Source organism: Haliotis rubra, unplaced genomic scaffold, assembly GCF_003918875.1.
Source record: "Haliotis rubra isolate DU_JTF1 unplaced genomic scaffold, ASM391887v1 Scf220, whole genome shotgun sequence".
Taxonomy (NCBI): Eukaryota; Metazoa; Mollusca; class Gastropoda; order Lepetellida; family Haliotidae; genus Haliotis; species Haliotis rubra.
The window spans coordinates 539,851-561,768 of NW_025766226.1; the positions used below are offsets into that span (position 1 = coordinate 539,851).

At 40.9% G+C, this 21,918-nt stretch overlaps 1 protein-coding gene across 2 annotated transcripts in view; it reads left to right on the plus strand.

The window, feature by feature from the left end:
- The window catches only part of LOC124277350, a 38,827-nt gene extending 36,524 nt beyond the window's left edge, over nt 1-2,303 (plus strand). For both annotated transcript variants that reach the window (XM_046713001.1, XM_046713002.1), the window contains exons 8-9: nt 148-2,030; nt 2,095-2,303. In XM_046713001.1, coding sequence (XP_046568957.1) covers nt 148-1,091 — 944 coding nt within the window. In that variant the 3' untranslated portion in view covers nt 1,092-2,030; nt 2,095-2,303. The remainder of the gene's footprint in view (nt 1-147; nt 2,031-2,094) is intronic.
- Nucleotides 2,304-21,918: the final 19,615 nt, after the last annotated feature.

A 21,918-nucleotide genomic window follows, 5' to 3' on the forward strand; every position in this document is an offset into this window, starting at 1 on the left:
ACATTTCTGAAATATAATCAATCAATCAATCATAAAAAAAGCGGTAAAAACTGTTACCGATAAAGTATAAAACGAACTTGAAGAAATTTATTACATTAAATTGATTTCGATATATCCTAGTTCTTACTGAGTTTTATACTATCTCAGATGTAGCGGCCGACTATGTTGAAGGAGGCATGTACATCAGCTCGGAATTCCAGCTTGGCCAGGTGTACATGGGAGACGATGAAGACTCGGACACAGACAAGGAGATTCTCTACCGCCCCGTCTATGTATGTGTTCCCCACAAACGTCCAACGCCGAGACACAAGACCAGAACCTCGGACATCAAGAGAAGCACTTCTCCCAACTCCACAGATGCTCTGTTGCCCGAGGCTGCTGAAGCTTCCCAGGTCCTGACACCTGATGATAGCTCCGTTCGTGACAATGATGTTCAAGTGCAACTCGATAAAGGTTCGGTCAGTATCAAGATTGTCAGGGATACTGAAAATACCACTCCCAAAGATGAAGATCTGATGTCCAAGGAGGAACTTCCAACTGCTGCTAAGGATGAAAGGAAAGATTCGCACACAGATGCCATGCCGATTCCAATTGTAAAGGAGTATTGTGTCCAACAAGTGGAGAGCTCGGATGGTCTCAGATCGAAGGATGATTCTCTTCCAATCACGAAGGAATCTGATGCAGTTCTTATTGACACTACTGTTCCAAACGACAAATCGGATAAGAAAGAGTCAGCAAAGAAAGGTCCTACAACCGTACCCGTCATCACGATGTCCTCTCCTCCAGTCACTGTGGACAGCACCAATACAAGTAAAGTCAAACAAGACACAAGCACAAGTGTATCGAACACAGATGGTACTGTGTCGACAACTAAATGTAAAACAACTTTCAGAGAGGTCCACGAAACGTCCTCAGCTTTGCTGGTAAAGACAGTTGAGACTGTGAAGGTAAAAAATGTTGTCGTCAGCACCAACGAGTCTGAAGAACGCGAATTCAAAATAACTAAAAGCGAGCATTCTCATTCCGATGTGAGCTCACAGCGAGCTCAAGCTGTTCCTTCAGCCGTTGAGGAAAAGACAGAACGTGTCTGATACAACCAGAAGATTATCTTGAGTGATGTGATTTTTCCTGCAACCGTCTCATCCAACATTCCCCAAAATCCGATAATGCTGTTTGGGAAATATTTTATATTGCATGTAGCCAATCCAATTTCCATCTCAATAATCAAATCGGTATGACCCCGAAGTGTCCCTTGTCATACGTTGTGTGTGAATTACCCAATGCCCTTTCAGGACATGTTAAGAGTTCTGAGAGACGTTGAGATGACAGCATGTGAACCTTACCATGACCTTCTCAGTTAAATGATTCCATACCTTGTTCTCAACATTCCATGTTGGAGGTGGGGAAATGCGACTAACAGTTGACAGGGAAACAGTTTTATACGACTCTGGAAACTACAACATGGCTTATGATGTTGATATCTTGCCGAAATACACAGCGTTCCAAGTGAAGAGGCGTGGGTGTGCTTCCTCCACTGAAGAAACGTCATCACGTCAAATACGAGTATAGGCGTTGAATTACGTCAAATATAGGCGTGGATTTTCTCTGTGCTGGAGAGAAGTCCAATCACTCCCATTTTTGTATTTTTGCAAACTGGTTTTGTAATCCAACTGTATATGTCTTGAAGGAACCATGTGCAATGTTCAGACAGCGTCTGATAATATAATCCCCAAAAGAACCAATGGCTAAATCACGTCGTACCTACTAGCATTCCACCATTATGCCTCCATCTGGTGTTGTGTGCCGACAGTGCTTGCATCTATATAATGGGTCACATCAAATAAATACTGCTTGGATAATATATTAAGGCGCTTGAAAATCAAAGTATTTCACTCCGAAATGTGTATTTGGTTAGGCATACAAAGTATTTCATTGTTTCAGGTGCTATGCCATTAGCCTATATTGACGTAAAAGTAGTTAGGTTAGCAATTATTATGTTTTAAACAGTAGTATTAATGATTACGCCATAGGTGAGTGAGTTTAGTTTTACGCCGCACTCAGCAATATTCCAGCTATATGGCGGCTACGCCATAGGAGTAATTTCGCCTCATCATCTGTTACTAAACTTCCGGGGGAAAGGATGTGTACAATTGACAACAGGATTTGACCAAAACATTACCAAAATACGATCAAAACGTCTCTGGGCTGGAAACAGTCGTTGAAACACTATTTACGGAAAGTCCTGGGCCCCGTTCCACAAAGCGACGGTAGCGCTGAGATGATCGTAACTCCCATACTTTAACATAGACTTACGACACTCGTAGCGCTACGGTCGCTTTTAGGGACAGGACCCAGGCGAGCTATTCTCGAAACGTTCATAGCCCTACGAACTTCTTAAGCCCATTCTTAACACATTGGCTACGATCAAAGTTAAGAATTCTTAGGGCTACGAACGTTTCGAGAATATACGCACAGGGCGACCGTAACGTTACGACTGTCGTAACTCGAATGGTTTAACATATACTCAGTCGCAGCGCTGTGATAGCTTTCGTTAATATCACAATCGAATATCAATTTCTTGCTTGTTTCATATTTAAACTCCATCCCACTTTTTAGACTACCTTCCTTTTCCCGGCAGTATATATGAAGTAAAGGGTGTTCATGGCAATGGTTGTCTCGCCACAAATTGCAACTGATGTGGAATGTCAAGTTGTGTATTTTGGGGCATCACATGTATGTAACGTATGCCTCTTTGAACAGATTATTTGGCATTACGTCAATCAGCCTATAGGAAAATGCACAATTCTTGCTTTATTTGATATCTTCAGTTATGACATTATCACTACGCATATATAAAACAATGCGTTATTCCTATATCATACATGCATATAATGTCTGTGTAAAAAAACAACAGAAAATTAATACGTTTGACTTTGATTCACTTTGAAGTGTTTCATCTCGTGTAGTGTTATATTTTAATCAACGCCTTCTAAATTTACAAGGACTTAATCGTCACATCGATATATAATTCGAGAGAATAATATTGCAATAATATTGCTTAAAGCTGCATAAAACCTCACGCACTTAGAGTTTACTGCCAAAAGATGTAAATGTTTTTGATAAATTTCTACACAGACATTGACAGATCCAGAGATTACTACTCGAATGGCTGCCATAAAACATTAATCTTTCAAAGAGTTCTTTTAAAAAGTTTATCTTGAAAAAACGAATGGTAAGATAATGATCTATGTGAAGCACGATCTGTGACGCTTAACCGCACCATTTTAGCACCGAATATATGAAGACTTTGTCTCTTCCCATGATCGCAGTGGCGCTTCAATATACCAGTCAACAGTCACGTGTGACGTCATCCGGCTTCCGACTTACAACTCATACATAGTGTATATATATAGTCATATTATCTGTGTATTACCATGGCGATAATGATAATGTACACTAGATAGCATCATTACATTTATTAAATCCCCCCCAAAACAATAAAGTTCCTACACAGAGGGTGTGAAATCGATTAAAACGCGAGAAGCTTAGTAGCTACGCTCAGAAAAGTAGTACTTCATAATCTGACCTTAGGTCACCATCATAGAGTAGCCAATCCCGGACCTGGATTTTGATCCACGCATATTTTTCATAACAGTTATGTCAAATGGGTTTCCCACCCATGGGTGTTAAAGAAAGGTTTTCACGATAGGACTAATGAATATACATGCAGGAAGAGATGTATGCTTATGACTACACAATCCTTTCGACTTCGCGGTAAAGAATATTTCGATACATACAGGTACAATTATTCGAAAAAATCGTATGTTTGAGAAAACACTTTTTAATAAATGTGACAGAATTACCTAATCCCTCGATTGAATTGGGGAATTTTGAGTATAGAAATAATTTCCGGAATATTACTTAAGTATATAATCAAGTTTCCTCCATATTTAATACATTGTCGTTTCACGCTCAAAGGTATGTATTAAAATATACAATTTGAGGAATGCTACTTTAAACAGTCGCATTACTGGTTTAATCAAATTTAATATAGGTATGTGGACGCAACATGCCATTATTTGCTGAACGAATATTTATTTTGTATTTGATGATTTTGAGACAGACTCTCACATAACCACTGCTGTTCCCAATGCTTCTTTGATATATTCATATTCATGTTGACCACACAGAACCTTTACTGCTTGACCATTCCATGGAATAAACCTGATTTTACCATACGCTTCGATGTCTTTTCTGTCCAATAAAATACCATCTGGGTGGAACAGCCAGGGTGACATTGTTGTGTGAGTTTTCGGGATGTGTTTTGGGTTTGAGTGAGTGAGTGAGTATGGTTTTACGTCTCTTTTAGCAATATTCCAGCAATATCACCAACACCAGAAATGGGCTTCAAACATTGTACCCATGTGGGAATCGAACCCGGGTGTTCGGCGTGACGAGCGAACGCTTTAACCACTAGGCTACCCCACCGCCCTGTTTTGGGTTTGAGAGTATGGTCGGGGAATTCGGGTGAAGCATCATCGGTACAAGGTTAAAAGGGACTGTTGTGGTGGAGGGCAATGTAAGGTCCATGGTGGATATTGCAGATTATTAATGTTATGTCACCGATTAATGCCAACTACTTATACTGGCGCCGAGTTTGATCTGCAGACGTTTCGTCAGAAATGTTCCGATAAAAGTAATATGTGCAAGAAGCATATATGACTCCTTCCAAGGAAACCTTGAAGTACGTCTTGAAGTATGTTTGGAAGTAGGTGTTGAAGTAGTGGCCCGAAATAATTTCTATTGCTTAGAAAAACTGACAAGAATCTAGACTGCCATTCATTTCAACATGATCACAAGGCAGTGGATACGCCACAATCACACAGGAGTTACTTCCCTCAACGTAACTCTTTCATCCATTTATATCAGGCACCATATCGGTATATGGTCTCCGATATGAAGAAATGAAACGGTATCAGTAAGCTTCAATTAATGTATTGTTGGCTCTTGAAATGTCACGTGTCCCCATTTTTACGAAGTGTGTATACCGTATTTTGAACATAGTTTTCCCGATTAATATTTAATGACAACCGAAATATCAGCTAAAGACAAGTAGCAAGATGTGATACAACTTGATGTTCATATTGTGGCACTCCGCCATATCTGTTGCTTTTCATGGCGATGATGGCAACGCAAGCCGGAAAGATATAACGCTCTATTTCTATAATATTTCGATACAGATGTGGGTAGATTCGACACAAGCATGAGCTACTCATCAATGAATTACAACCGGGAAAATCCGAAATGTCCTTAGGTCATCACCATGGAGTGATTCTCATGAAACTTTTATTATTATGGGATTCGTGAATCATTCGTTAGAATGTCAAATCATAGACACAGCTGCGAATTTGGATCTATACTAGTCGTCATTAATAAAGGGTCAAATGATATATAGCACAGAAAAGAAAAGTGTCTCAGAATTAATAGAACTAAGAGTGTCATCATAATGTTTAATGTGTTGACAAATGTGACATATCGTGACATACAGACAAAAAGTTCAAACAGCACTAGCAAACATAAGTTGTATAGACAAACCTCCCAAAAAATGAAAATGACAAACATGAAGCACTCGGTCATTACATATCTTGTGTCCCCTCCTCGCGCTTCGAGGACACATGTGCACCTTGTTCTCATGCTCCTTATCATGTTCATAAAGAATGCTTGCGGAATCGCATTCCATTCCTCTACTAGAGCTCTGCGGAGTCCTCGGAGATCCACTGGTGCTGGGTGACGTGTGTACGTCATCCCAGGCATGGTCATTTGGGTTGAGATCTAGCGAGCACGCTGGCCGCTCCATCCGCTCTACAGCCTGCTGTCTAAGGAATTCTGCGACAATCCTGGTCCCATGAGGCCTAGCGTTGTCGTCGTGCAGTAAAGAGGGTCGATTATAAAGCCATGCATAGCAAGATTACCGTCGACCATGTGCAGTGGAGTGTACGTCCAGTGGGAGTTATCCCTGCCCAAACCATGACCGACCAGGTAATGCGTGGCCACAGTTGCATCTGTGATTCGCTTTCCATTGCGACGAGAAATCCTCTGCCGACCATCATGGAAGGACAAATTGAATCTGCTTTCATCTGAGAAGAGCACACGAGACCACTGACGTTGATTTCGGCGGCCATGATGTCTACTCCATCTCAAACGCTACTGCATGTGACGCCCTGTTAGTGGTGGACGAACCGCAGGTCGCCTACAGCGGAGTCTGGCTGCTCTTAAACGTCGACGAAAGGTGCTCCTGGATATCCTTACATTGTTAACATTGAAGTGTTCTGTCTGAAGATCTGCTGCCGAAAGGAATCTGTTACGTAACGCAGTGTTGATCATGTGCCTATCAACTCGAACTGTGACTCTGGGGCGACCTGGTCGACGTGCATATTCCACGGACCCATTGGCTTGAAATCTCTGCCACAGTCTACCAATAGCACTCTGACTCGCATTAAAACGGACAGCAACCTGCCGCTGAGTTTGACCAGATTTGAAAAGGCCTATAACCTGATCCCTTTTAGCAAGTGTCTCATTTTAAGCTGCGATTTCAAACAGGTATTAAACTGAACAGTGAACGATAGTGAAAAAGCATCAATGCATGTATATTGTCCTCCACTTTCCATGGATAGAAAGTGCTCGTGCAAATCATTGGCACTAAGTGGCAAGTGGAATTCCCTATTGACAATTTAAATAACAGTAGATGTAAAAGAATGTATCGGACATTAAAGAACGTAATAATGACATTTCAACGGCCCGGTGTGTTTCCAATACTGTTAAGAAAGTTTGTAGAACATTCAGTTGCATATATTTCAAACAAAAACGAAGATTTTACAACTTAATAATTTACGAAATAGTGTTACCAATACCTTGACCCTTCATTAATGACGCCGAGTATATTTCTTCAATGCAAAACGGATTTCTTAACACACGTGCTTTAGTTTACATGTAAAACATTAATTTGGTCAACCATAAAACCCCGAAACGTCTCACGACTGATAATACTTACAGACACAGCTTGTGTTAATCCGTTAATGTGTACGTTTCGTTGCAAGGGAGGCTACTCTAGCTCACTTTGATACCCATTTGTGGGAGACCGCCTCAGGCTGTTGACAGGGTCGGACGTGCTTGTCAGCCGCTCCGCTGTAAGGGCCTGTGTTGGGTCTAGAATTTCTTATTCAGTTCTGCGTTTGGCTTATATTTCTGTATTATCATTAAGGTAAGTGATTGTAGGCTATCGAGGGTCAAATATTGGCTTATTTTGCCATATTAGTGTGTTTTGTTGGCTCGCGGTGACTTACCGCACCACGTGGCCTCGGTTTTCTGCGTGAAATTTTTCATTTCGACTTGGTCATAGGACTATTTGGGTATGGAGAGCGACACTGATGGGGATGGGGATGATAATATTCACGCTACCTCATTTGAGGAAACCTCGACAGATGCTGAATTTGCAGAGAAATACGTGTCAATGATTTCCAAACGTTTGAAACGAAAACATGAGGATGACCGAGTTGTAAGTGATACGACTTCGTCATTACCTATCAAATTTGTTGTCATTCTTACTTCTGTTGACCCAAGATTACGTTTGACAAACTTGAGTCCAATTGCTTTGGCTCGGGATATCCATAAAAACATTGGCGATGTGGAGTATATGAAAAAACTGGAAAAGGGAGATTTAGTGATACACTGCAGGTCTGCTGAGCAACTTAACCTTGCACTGAATGTAGCGTGTGTCTGTGACGTTCGTGTCAAGAGTTCTGTCCCAAAGAGTCTGAGTGAATCTAAGGGAGTTATTTACAATGTTGACACAGATGTAAATGAGGATGAGATAGTTGAGCAATTGAAAAGTCAAAAGGTTAAAAGTGCCCAAAGACTTTTGCGTGGAAAAGAAAAGGAACTTACTACTTCCATTCTTCTTACTTTCTCAACCCCACATTTGCCTGAACGTGTTAGGATGTATTATCAGTCCTTTCGAGTGCGTCTGTATATCCCACCAGCTAGTAGATGCTACAATTGCCAGAAATATGGCCATGTTTCAACCCGATGTAAAAGTAAAAAGCCTGTATGTCCCAGGTGCAGTGGTGAGCACAAAGTAGAAAATTGTTCGGAAACAGTATCGAAGTGTTGCAATTGTGGTGGTAGCCATAGTGCTGCCTACAAGGGATGTGAGAAATACAAGGAGGCAGTATCTGTGCAAAGGGTACGAGTAGAGAGTAAACTGTCTTATTCTGAAGCAACTCGTATAGTCAAGTCCACTCCAACTCCATCTTATGCAGCTACTGTAACCGCCGCTCAGAAATCACGATCTGTGTCGGTACAAGCCTCACAATCAACAGTTGGAACCCGTCCTGTTCCTCTTGCTACAGTCTAACCCTACATCCAGGGGGTAGAATAGGTCTTCAGGGCTTGCCATAAAAGCGACTATCTTGTCGTAAGAGGCGACTAACGGGATCGGGTGGTCAGTTTCGCTGACTTGGTTGACTGTATCGGTTGTAAATTATCAGCTCACGAGTTGTCAAATGTCTAAGCCAGACTCGATTATTTACAAATCCATCTGTTATATTGCTGCGGCGTAAAACTAAACTCACTCACTCCACTACCTGTATTTGTAGTCCAATCCATCAAATCCATCTAGCTCAAGTACTTCTCCTCAAACCATTTTTAGTACGTTCTCAAACCTTTTTAACGTTCTTGTTTGAGGTGATTTCAGGATGCTTTAATGCAACAACCAAAGAGGAACAGATTAATCGTCTTGTGTCGGCGGCAAAAATACATCTTAACATCGATGTTCCTAGTGATCTGTTGAGTGAGGTACATGTTGAGATGAATGATGGATAAAGCTTTAGTATTCCTGACCATAATGCAATGGACTGCACAAAGTCTTGTTGCACATGGGGATAATTTAAAGCATTTTCTATCAAATAGGTCACCACTGCCAGATATTATTTGTGTACAGGAAACTTTTCTTTGGCCAGAGAGTCATTTTAGAATTAATGGCTATTTTGGTCTACGTCAGGACTGACTAACCAGCAATCCGAATACTAAAAATCCTCGGAGAGGGGGTTGTGCTATATTTATTAAGACTGATTTGTCGTGTCAGGTTCAAGAATTACCAAATACAGTGTATGAGGCTAACGCAGTAAAACTTCATTATGAGGAAGATAAAGCCATTACTATTGTTAATATTTATAATACAGGTAAGCCAAACGTAGATGAATATCTGAAATTAATTGATCCCAATGGAGGCCCATTTTTTTATATGTGGGGATGTTCTGAAGGCATTTTGGTTTTATCACTGAAACTGCTCTCTCAAACGCACTCAGTGCATACTAGGCGTATCACCCGAACACACCCGGTGAAATGCACGGGAAAAACGAGTAGGTTTTGTATATATAAGACGGTGATCAGCGATACACGGCGCATTCGCTCCTTTCTGCCATTGGGTGATGTTCGTTACATGTCGTGTGTTGGCATTTATTTAGACTAGGAATGACTTAGATGTTAGATGTTAGATGTGTAGGTTCAATTGGCTATTGTGGTGTTAGGTTGTTGAACTTGCATTAGTGTGTTTAAGGGTTAGACAATTAGTGATATTTAGCAGTTCGTTTCATCTCAAAGTTCATTTAGAATCACTTAAGAGAATCACGTTTAGTTCTTTGTAAATTTCATAGTTTTCTCACTTATAATAGTTATCACGTTTAGTTCCTTGTTTTAGGCCAAAAGGTAAGTTCGAAATTTTAGTTGATTAGGAATTCAGTTAATTTGCATAGCTCTGCCCAATCGTTTTATTTTCCACTGCGCAACATTTGGTAGCAGAGCGTGGTTTCTCTGGTTAGAATATTCAGTTATACTTGCATTAGCATTTAGTTCAGTTAGATAGTTTAAGACATAGAATAGTTACTGTGAAATAACTATTCACTATGTCAGAGTCCAAGCCAACTGCTGGGGCTATGTTAGAGGTCGCTCCTGGCGAGATAGAACTGAGAATAGCTAAACTTAAACATCAGAAGACTGTATCAAAGTCGGCTTTAACTAAAGCAAAGAACAAATTGTTGAATTTAGTTGAAATTGAGACTCCAGATCGTAAAACAATCAGGAATGCCATAGACCAGGTTAGTTCCTTGCAGAGCAAGGCTATAGGTATCATAGTGGAGTTATTAGAGGCTTACAGCTTGACTAGTGACTCTGACAAAGTTCAGAAAACTAGTAAGGAAATTGAAATTGTTGAAGATGAGATTCAACTGGCCCTTGATAATGCTGAAGGGTTTCTTAGAACCAATGCACCTGCTAGTTCAAAGGCATCGATCATTAAGTCTGGAATATCAAGGTTATTTCATTCTGACGCAAGTCATTCGCATGAGAACTGTAAAGGTTCACAACATGGTTCAGGCGTTAGTCAAGGTGACACACCTAATTCACCCAACATAGGCTGTGTTTCACAAAAGTCAAATGTGGTTAGAAAGCTTCCACTTAACACCGAAGGGTATTATTCCTCTTCAGGTAAGTCATCTAGGCAGCACAATTTAGGTGAAGACATGTGGAAACAATTGAAGCGAGTATCCATCCCAGTATTTCATGGTGACACTAGAGAATACGAAGGCTGGAAAGCTGCTTTCATGGCATGTGTTGATAAAGCTCCAGCCACTAATGAGTATAAGCTTCTGCAGCTTAAACAATATCTTTCTGGTGAAGCAGCACAACTTGTAGCTAAGTTAGGTCACAGTGCCTCAGTCTATGATGTGGCCTTAGAAAGGTTGGATAGAAAGTATGGCGGCAAACGACGCCAGATAGCACTGAAACTGGAAGAAATATATAATTTCAGGCCAATACGACCAGGGAGTGCTAAAGATTTGGACAATTTTGCTGACATGCTTGATGTAGCTGTGGTCAGTTTGAGGGAATCTGACACAATAGAGGAATTGGGGAGTGGGTGTTTGTATTCACTACTGGTTAAGAAAATGAATGAGGATATGATAACGCAGTTTCACAGATGGATGTTTGAGAACCAAAGACAAGAGTCAGTTGAGACACTTAGGGAATGGATACTACAAGAGTCAGAGTTCCAGACAATAGCTTCAGAGGTAAAACATGGAATAGTTAACAAATCAAAGACAACAGATAGGAGAGATAGCAACAAGAAAGGAACATTCGCAAGCACACATAACCGAGCTAAGGCAAGGCAATGTCATGTTTGTCATGGAACAGATCATGACACGTGGGGTTGTGCACAGTTCAAATCTCTTGGTCTACCAGAAAGGTGGGATAAGGCAAAACAGTTAGGTTTATGCTTTCGCTGCCTTGACATCGGTCATCTGGGTAAATCATGCAGTAGAATTGTGAAATGTGGGCTTGATGGCTGTAAGGCTAATCATAACAGGTTACTTCATGACAACAGCAAAGTGGCCAGGAACGATAGGGCTGGCAGTGGTGTTGCGGAGGTTAATGATACAACCACAAAGTCTCATGAAAGTAGATCAGAAACAACCACCTTGTCAACTTCTAAACAGGAAGCACATTATCTTGCTCTTAGGACAATTCCTGTCGTTCTTAAGAATGGTAGTCACAGAATGACCGTCAACGCATTGCTCGATGATGCTAGTACGCATACTTACATCAACGAGGATGTAGCATATGAACTTGGTGTGCAAGGTAATACACAACAAGTGTCGGTCAATGTCCTGAATAGTAAACAGGAGACGTTTGACAGTATGCTAATTGATGTTGGCCTAGAGAGTATGGATGGTTCAGTAGACATGACCATTACAGCTTTGACAACTACCAAAGTAACAGGTAGAATGAAAGTTATTGATTGGCGTAAACATGCAAAGCAATGGCCACATTTGAGGAATATTCAATTCCCAGAGGTAAGTTCTCGGCCCATAGTTGACATCCTAATAGGTATGGACTATTTAGAGCTGCATTCTTCTCTCGAAGAAATCTGTGGGCTTCCAAGAGAGCCAGTAGCTAGGTTGACACCTTTAGGCTGGACTTGTGTGGGTCAGATACCAGGTTTAGACAGGCACGCAACACATGTTGCAGGTTCATTCTTCATCCAGAATACGGAGGTAGATGCAGATACAAATCTTGACTCTTTGATTCATTCGTTTTGGGAATCTGAAAGCATTTCGGGTTCAACAACAGTTAGAAGTCTTGATGAGGATGTTGCAGTTAAGGCTGTAAAACAATCTCTTGTGTACAAAGAAGACAGATATCAGGTTGGCATTCCATGGAAGGAGGGTCGTGATAGTCTGCAAAACAATTATGACATGGCATACAGTCGTCTTGTCAATATAGAAAAGAAGTTGTCAAAAGATCAAACCATATCAGAAGCCTACAATGACGTCATAGAACAGTACATACAAAAGGGTTACATCAGAAAAGTACCTGAAACTGAAATAGGTCAAAGTAAATGGTTCTTGCCTCATTTTCCGGTAATTAAACCTGACAGAACTACAACAAAGGTAAGAATAGTATTTGATGCTTCGGCAAGGAATAAAGGCATATCCTTGAATGATGTTATTCATCAAGGCCCTAAACTACAGAATGATCTGTTTGAGATCTTGCTGCGGTTTCGGGAAACACCCTGTTGCAATCATTTGTGATGTTGCTGAAATGTACCTCCAAATTGAACTTGCTCAGGAGGACCGTACATATCTAAGGTTTCTTTGGAGATCGATGGATCAAAACAAAAAAAAGCCAGATGTGTTTGAGTTCTCAAAGGTTGTATTTGGACTAAATTGTTCTCCATTTTTAGCTCAGTATATCACTCAGGAACATGCGAAATCACTTGAGAAAGAACTTCCATTAGCTGCAGCTACAATAGAAAAGTCAACCTACATGGATGACAACATTGATTCTGTAGAGACAGACAGCAAAGCTATAGAGCTCTACAAACAGCTGCAACAGCTGTGGAGTAGTGCAGGAATGCATGCTCGTAAGTGGGTCTCTAATTCCATACCAGTTCTCCAACAAATACCAGAAGTAGACAGACTAAAGGAGATAAACATTCAAATGAGTGAATTGCCATCTGTAAAAGCATTGGGCTTACTATGGAGTGCTGACTCAGATGAGTTTAGGTTCTCATTCATGTCGTCTAAGCAGGATATCAAGATGACTAAGAGGAACTTCTTGAAAGAAACTGCTAGGTTGTTTGATCCTCTAGGGTTCCTAGGTCCATTCACCATAAGAGCTAGAGTTATCCTGCAAGAGATGTGGCTATCGGGTGTAAACTGGGATGACACTATTAGTCCAGATCTGGAACAAAAAGCATGGACTTGGTACCACGAGGTTGAAAGTTTGTGCTCGCTTAGAGTTCCAAGGGAAACTCAAGATCAACTTAGATACTTCGAGAATGAAGTTGCACACATTTGTAGATGCTTCAGAAGTAGCGTTTGGAGCTGTAGTTTTCTCAGTTACGACTCAAGGGGATTGTCAAAGGACTAGTCATCTGGTAGCTTCAAAGTGTCGTGTAGCCCCTCTCAAAGCAGTTAGTATGCCACGGTTGGAGCTTCTCGCTGCTGTTCTTGGGGTTAGACTGATTTTTGCAGTAGCAAAAGCATTAGAGTTGCCTCTACAATGTGTAACATTGTGGTCTGACAGTCTGAACGTCCTTTGGTGGATTAGAAGACAGAGTAGATGTTTTAAACCATTTGTAGCAAACAGGATTGCATACATACAGGAACATACAAACATCAGTCAATGGAAATACGTCCCTTCCAAGCAAAATGCTGCAGACATTCTTAGTAGAGGTGCAGATGTTGAAACCCTTTCCACTGACAAATGGCTGCATGGTCCTACATTTCTGACTCGTGATGAAGATGAGTGGCCAAAACAGACAGTTGCCTATGACAACTGTGAGAATCCAGAACTAAAAAGGCGTTCTCAAGTAAACGTAGTCATGTTTACTAAATCTGACTCAAACACTGATAGGTTAGAACCAAATAGATATTCTAGCTGGAAGAGACTCTGCAGAGTGTATGCTTGGGTCTATAGGTTTCTTAACAATGCTAGAGCTCCATGTTCACTTAGAAAGAAGGGTGAACTGGATGCGGAGGACATTGAGGATGCAGAAACAGCAATACTTGTAAGAAATCAAAGGGAAGAATTTCCTGATGATTACTCTTCACTGATGAGAAAATCAGAGTTGTCAGCAAACAGTAAGTTGGTCGGCCTACAGCCTTTTGTTGATGACAATGGGCTAATGAGAGCAGGAGGCAGACTGAGGTTTGCGGATGTATTGTCTTTTGATGCCAGACATCCTATTATACTCCAAAGACATTCCTGGGTCACCAAACTGGTTGTCAAATATTATCATGAGCAGGTGAGTCACATGGGTACAAATAGTACGTTGTCAGCCTTGTCCACTAGATTCTGGATTATTTCAGCTAGAGAGGAAATACGTCAGTGGGAAAGACAGTGTTCATGGTGTAGAAGGCAAAAAGCCAAACCAGCACATCAGATAATGGCAGATCTCCCTAAGGTTAGGGTACGATGTTCAATGAAAGCATTTGTGACAACAGGTGTGGATTATGCAGGTCCGTTTTACACGGTACAAGGTCGAGGTAAGAGTCGACAAAAACGTTATCTCTGCCTTTTCACATGTCTGTCAACACGAGCAGTACATTTAGAAATGGCTTTTGGGTTAGACACGGATTCGTTTCTGAATGCCTTGTTTCGTATGGCGCACAGACGTGGTATGCCAAAGGAAATAATCTCAGACAACGGGACTAACTTCGTTGGGGCTGCAAAAGAGCTGAAACAGCTCATTGCTGGTCTAGATTCAGGCGTAGTTAAATCAACTTTGGCAAACAAAAGTGTCAACTGGATTTTCAATCCCCCCAAATGCGCCATACTTTGGAGGAGTCTTTGAGTCGTTGGTGAAGTCGGCCAAAAGAGCTATGTATGCTATTTTGAGTTCAGGGGATGTTAGTGATGAGGAACTCATGACAGCCATCATAGGAGTGGAAGCTCTTATGAATTCTAGACCTTTGACGTATCAAAGCGCACATCCACAGGATGATGTTCCACTCACGCCCAATCATTTCCTACATGGTCAGGTAGGTGGGGAATTTGCGCCAGAGTTAGACTCTACCTCCTTCAGCCCTAAGAAGCGATGGAGAAGAGTTCAGGAACTCATTAGACACGTGTGGAAACGATGGATGAGAGAGTGGCTCCCATCTCTCAACATCAGGAAGAAATGGTTCACACCATGTCGAGACCTACAGGTGGATGACGTTGTGATTGTAGTATCTTCGGATACTCCTCGTGGAGTTTGGCCTCTAGGCAGAGTATTGAAGACCTATCCTGGAAAGGATGGTCACGTGCGCGTTCTAGATGTTCAGGTTGGCGCTACGGTCTTGAAAAGGCCTATCACAAAGGTCTGCCCTCTTGAATGGAGTTAATGGTGAAATGGTGAAATGATGCTTGTAACAGCAAATGATGTACATACTCATAGATAGTTTTCCTTGGTTCTCCCATTTAGTCAGTTTTAATGATAGACAGGGATCTATCATGGAGGGGGGCATGTTCTGAAGGCATTTTGGTTTTATCACTGAAACTGCTCTCTCAAACGCACTCAGTGCATACTAGGCGTATCACCCGAACACACCCGGTGAAATGCACGGGAAAAACGAGTAGGTTTTGTATATATAAGACGGTGATCAGCGATACACGGCATTCGCTCCTTTCTGCCATTCGGTGCTGTTCGTTACATGTCGTGTGTTGGCATTTATTTAGACTACGAATGACTTAGATGTTAGATGTTAGATGTGTAGGTTCAATTGGCTATTGTGGCGTTAGGTTGTTGAACTTGCATTAGTGTGTTTAAGGGTTAGACAATTAGCGGTATTTAGCAGTTCGTTTCATCTCAAAGTTCATTTAGAATCACTTAAGAGAATCACGTTTAGTTCTTTGTAAATTTCATAGTTTTCTCACTTATAATAGTTATCACGTTTAGTTCCTTGTTTTAGGCCAAAAGGTAAGTTCGAAATTTTAGTTGATTAGGAATTCAGTTAATTTGCATAGCTCTGCCCAATCGTTTTATTTTCCACTGCGCAACACTGGAGGAATATATTTCTAATATTAATAGATTTTACATCATTAACTAGTATCTGGTCCAAGGTGAAAACGATCGGTGGAAATAATATTCGTTCACCTATACCGGTAATGGGAGAAGCTGGAGAACTTGTATCAAAATGTCAGAAAGTAAATGCTCTTGTTAAGCAATTTAAATCTGTTAGCAGTTCTGAAAATTATTGTCATGAATTCAGAGAATATAAACAAGTTTTTGAAACAAACTTTATGCCTGAAATGTCTTCTGCCATGTTGGAAAGTAGCTTGGAAATCAATACAGCTATCACTCATGATGAACTTAAGGCAGCCATATCAAGAACACATAATTCGGCACCAGGCGCGGATGAGTTGTGTTATGAAATGTTTAAGCATATGCCAGATTCTTCTCTAGCTGTTATTCGGGAACTGTTGAACTTAAGTTGGTGTTCTGGATCCTTGCCTAGGACATGGAGACATGCAATAATAGTTCCAGTGCCCAAACCAGGAAAAGATCCATCGCTTCCTGCATCATTTAGACCGATTGCTCTCACTTCTAATTTATGTAAAATCATGGAGAGAATAGTCACTAATCGCCTGAACTATTATCTTGAACGAAATGAGCTTCTTACTCACATCCAGTCAGGATTCAGAAAGGGGCGTTCATGTATAGATCAGCATGTTCATCTGGAAACTGAAGCACAGAAAGCTTTATGCAACCAGGAATACATTTTGTGTGTATTCCTTGATATCGAAAAGGCTTATGACATGATTTGGAGAAATGGTTTGCTTTTTAAATTGTGGAAACTTGGAATTAGAGGCAACATGTTCAAGTGGATATGGTCATTTTTGTCCGAAAGAACCATTCAAGTTCGCATATGTCAAGAACTGTCAGGCGTGCATATGACTGAAAATGGTACCCCACAAGGAAGTGTAATAAGTCCAGTTTTATTTAATATTATGATCAATGACATTTTCGAGGACCTGCCTCTAAACATAAATGCAGCACAGTTTGCTGATGACGGATCGTTTTGGAGACGCTTTGGTAATTTTCAGTTTGTCATAGAATCTATACTAAACTGCTTAAGTAAAGTCAGTACATGGTGTTCAAAATGGGGGTTTAAGATTTCAAAATCAAAATCAGTGGCAATGATGATCACAAGACGTAAGATCCCTCATGATATCAGTTTAACTCTTGGACACCATAAACTGGAAATGGTGTCAGTGTTCAAATTTCTTGGTGTGTATTTTGATCAAAGATTAACATGGTCTCATCACATCACACATTTGTATAACACGTAACAAGATCATCAATCTATTAAAGTGTATTTCAAAAACAAAGTGGGGCGCTGATAAATCAAGTTTGTTATTGCTGTACAAGGCCCTTATCTGTCCAGACTTGACTATGGTTGTCAGGTGTATATGTCGGCGGCTAAATGTCATCTTGATAAGCTTGAAAGAATTCAGTCTAAAGCTTTGAGAATATGCACTGGTGCATATTGTACAACTCCAACCTCAGCTCTTCAAGTTGAGTGTTCAGAAATGCCCCTTCACCTTCGAAGACAACAGGTATCTTTGAAATATTTCTTGAAAATGAAAACCAAGAACAAACACCATGCAGTCACTGAGATTATTAATGACTGTGTGGAATATGTCATGTGTGACTGGACTCATGGCAAATTACCCTTTGGCTTGAATATTCAGAGATTAGCTGATCAACATGGTATTTACAACTGTAACCCAGTTGATCCTTCTGCTCCACCTGTCACACCTCCGTGGGTTCTGCTGAAGCCTGGATTGAATTCTGAACTCAATTTAATCGTGAATAAGAGAATGGACCAAAACATAATAAAAGTGATAACTCAAGACTTTCTGTCTGAAAATTATTCTTATTTCACACATATATACACTGATGCATCGAAAGAACCATCCAATAATCGTACTGCTGGGGCTTTTTGGATACCCAATTTATCGATCGCTAAGGTGTTCAGATTCCCTGATTATCTTTCTGTTTTTGCAGCTGAACTTTTGTCCATTTTGCAAGCATTGAGATTGGTAGATGAACATGACCATGAAGCAATTATCTTTACAGATTCTATGGCAGCAATCAAAGCTATAGAAGTTGGTGCAAATGGATCTAGAGATGACATTGTGCATGAGATATTAAAGTTGGATACATCTTTAAACATGAAGTATATTGCATGCGACATTGTGTGGGTCCCAGCACATGTTGGAATACATGGGATAAAGTTGCAGATAATTTGGCCAAATCCGGGTTACAGTTTCCTGAAGTTGATTTATTTAAATTTCAACCAATCCCTAAAGATTATGAAAATGTTTTATCGAAATCTGTTACAAGGAGTTGGCAACAGTTGTGGGATACAGGTACTACCGGCCGACATATGTACAAACTTAGACCATCACTAAATTCTGGTCATAAAATTCGTCGTCGTAAAAGGCGTGATGAGGTTATTCTTTCACGTCTAAGACTTGGACACTGTGGGCTAAATGCCTACAGGAGTATTATAGATAAGACGGTCTCTTCTAAATGTGGCCATTGCAATTTGGAGACGCCTGAAAACATCGAACATTATCTAATTACATGCCCCTCGCATAACAACATAAGACAAAATCTCAGAAGTGCTGTACTTGAGGTTGATGATGTATTTTCATTAGAAACAGTTTTGGGCCCCAATATCATGTATGAGTCTGTGCAACGGGCAGTTTTAGATTTTGTCTCGTCATCTGGAAAATATGATGTAATCTAGACAGGCTTTCGAATGGCTTAGACAGATTTAGTTCTGTGGTTTTAAATCATTTTAACACTCTGTCATCTGAACCTACTGCTTTTTTATTGAATACATCTATCCAAATTAATAGTGTTGTCGTTTCATTTATCTTAGCTAAACGATTCCTTTTGGCAATGAAATTACGTATGATTGTTTATTAAATCAAGTCAATGTGTTGGGCGCAAATAGGCCTCTTATTGGCCCACGTCGCCCTAAAACTATAAAACCAACCAACCAACCACACTCATTTGTCACCACTCGCCCCTTTCCGTAAACTCCAAGAAGACTCGTCCCCTATCGATTGTTATGTGCGAAAATACGACAAACCAATCAGAACGCGCGTAAATGACTGCGGTGCTTTGGTAAAAATAATCCCGAGTACTTAAATCGTTTATGGCATTATGTCATTGTTTAAAAAAGCATGAAACATATATATCGTCACATTGAAAGTACACAGAACTTAGCTGACAGGATTTGCTGCCTATTATGAAGTTTTTGATAAGAATCATGCGATTGACGGTGAGAGATTCAAATACACGCACGTGCGCTTGTTGACATTACGGCTCTCATGGGTCCAACTGAGGGTATTTCTGACGATCTTGCGGGCTTGCTATGGAGATTGTACGTGCGCTTCCAACAATTTTAGGCAATGTAATTATAAATCGCTACGAGTTTCAAACAATAATATTGGACATATATCTGCATGTAACTAATCAACTTTAATCTTTAACAATGGGCATATATTTCACCTCTCTGGGAATATTTTTAGTCTGACGTTTTTGTTGTCTTTCATATATTTTTCAATTCATTTAAAATTGCTTTTGGGGTATGACAGCAAGGTTACACTAATGTTCAGTTTGATAAATATTTTACAGCCATTTTTGACTTTCTGCTTTGGGATTTAATGTAGCTTTTATTTACATGTTTAATAAAACAAATCCCATTTGTGATTATCAAACCCTATTTTGAAATATAATTGGAAATATAAGGTGAATATATGGTAATACTTACGTCAGAATAAGTCTGTAACAATAGGATTTTCTCCTTTCAGTTGTATCAACAAGGTTTAATTCTTTAAAAACATAAACAGCAATACAATGTATGATTACCTCGGTGATATTAAGTACCATTGGAATCAAACAAGAATAGAGTTGTCGTTCCTGTTGTAAGTACTATAGTAGTTCTGATGTTCATGCCCGCCGTGATATTGCTGGAATATTGCTAAAAGCGGCGTAAAACTACACTCACTCACTCACTCACTCACTCACTCACTCTGATGTTCATGCGCCAATATGAACTGCTTCCAGAGGGGCACAAGTCGCTATTCGGCTTGTCCCGGAATAACACGAGTTGGTCACGAATGTTTGATGCCATGCAAACGGAGAGCCTGAAGCTGGTGCCAAAGATTGTCTATTTTGTTAAGACCTTGTTGTCTATTTTCGAATATTGTGTATATATTCCACAGTTATGATGCAGAGCCCGTCTCTGCCGACGGTAGCCTGTCTCTACCGACTTACCGTTATGCTCACAGATAATGATGACCGTCTTGAAGTCGATTACTCTTCCGCTGGCTGGATTGTTTTGGTTTGTTTTAATTATTTGTTGTTGTTGTTTTTTTTTGTTTTTGTTTTGTTTGTTTGGTTTGGTTTGGTTTTGTTTTGTTTTTGTTTTGTTTGTTTGTTTGTTGTTGTTTTTGTTTGTTTTGGGTTTTTTTGGGGGAGGGGGTATTCCATTTCAATTTCTTTTTTATTTTAACTGTTACATCATTAGCGTACTGAGATGCTGTGTGCTATCCGCTCGTCGTCAGTCGTAAACTAATTCCATAAAACAGACAATTCATGTTGGAAATGGAACGTTAGCCTTAAAATATTCTTTCCGCAATCACTATAATGACATTCACAAAACCATAAACACAAATATATACGCTCATGCAGAAGGAACACGAATAAGGTCGGTGTCCTAGTCAAATTGACAAAAACTGCATAGCCACCTAATATTATCTCCCTTTAACTGCTCAGAGGACAAATTGGTCCATCTTAATCCGTTTTTTTGGTTTGTTATAAACGCCAGGACCAGCAGTATTTCCGGCAATAAGACGGCAGTTTTGTCAATGTTTTATTACTGGAGTTTTGTCAACTTTCCTGTTATATCAAGTCCTGTGTCACCTTACCATTCAATCCGCATCAAATTAGTTTAACTCTCCTGTATCTTAACTCTTTTCTAACCTTGCACTCTTCTTCATCCCAACTCTAGGTATTACCTGGACACTTACCAGCGGACCATTCCTTCGCCTCAGGTGTCCTGTTACATGCACATTCCCTCAACGCTCCCTCTATCTCAACTCTAGCCGACCCGTTCCCTCCTCAGCTCTAGCAACCCGTTTCCCTCTCAACCCTCCCCATCTCAGCTCTAGCCGACCCGTTCCCTCCCTCCCTCAACCCTCCCTCTCCCTCTATCTCAGCTCTAGCCGACCCGTTCCCCTCCCTCAACCCTCCCTCTATCTCCACTCTAGCCGACCCGTTCCCCTCCCTCAACCCTCCCTCTATCTCAACTCTAGCCGACCCGTTCCCCTCCCTCAACCCTCCCTCTATCTCAGCTCTAGCCGACCCGTTCCCTCCCTAAACACTCTCTTTATCTCCCACTCTAGCCGACCCGTTCCCCTCCATAAACATTCCTCTATCTCCACTCTAGCCGACCCGTTCCCTCCCTTCCCTCTATCTCCACTCTAGCCGACCCGTTCCCTCCCTCAACCCTCCCTCTATCTCAACTCTAGCCGACCCGTTCCCTCCCTCAACCCTCCTCTATCTCAGCTCTAGCCGACCCGTTCCCTCCCTCAACCCTCCCCTATCTCCACTCTAGCCGACCCGTTCCCTCCCTCAGCCCTCCCTCTATCTCAACTCTAGCCGACCCGTTCCCTCCCTCAACCCTCCCTCTATCTCCCACTCTAGCCGACCTGTTCCCTCCCTCAACCCTCCTCTATCTCAACTCTAGCCGACCCGTTCCCCTCCCTCAACCATCCCTCTATCTCAACTCTAGCCGA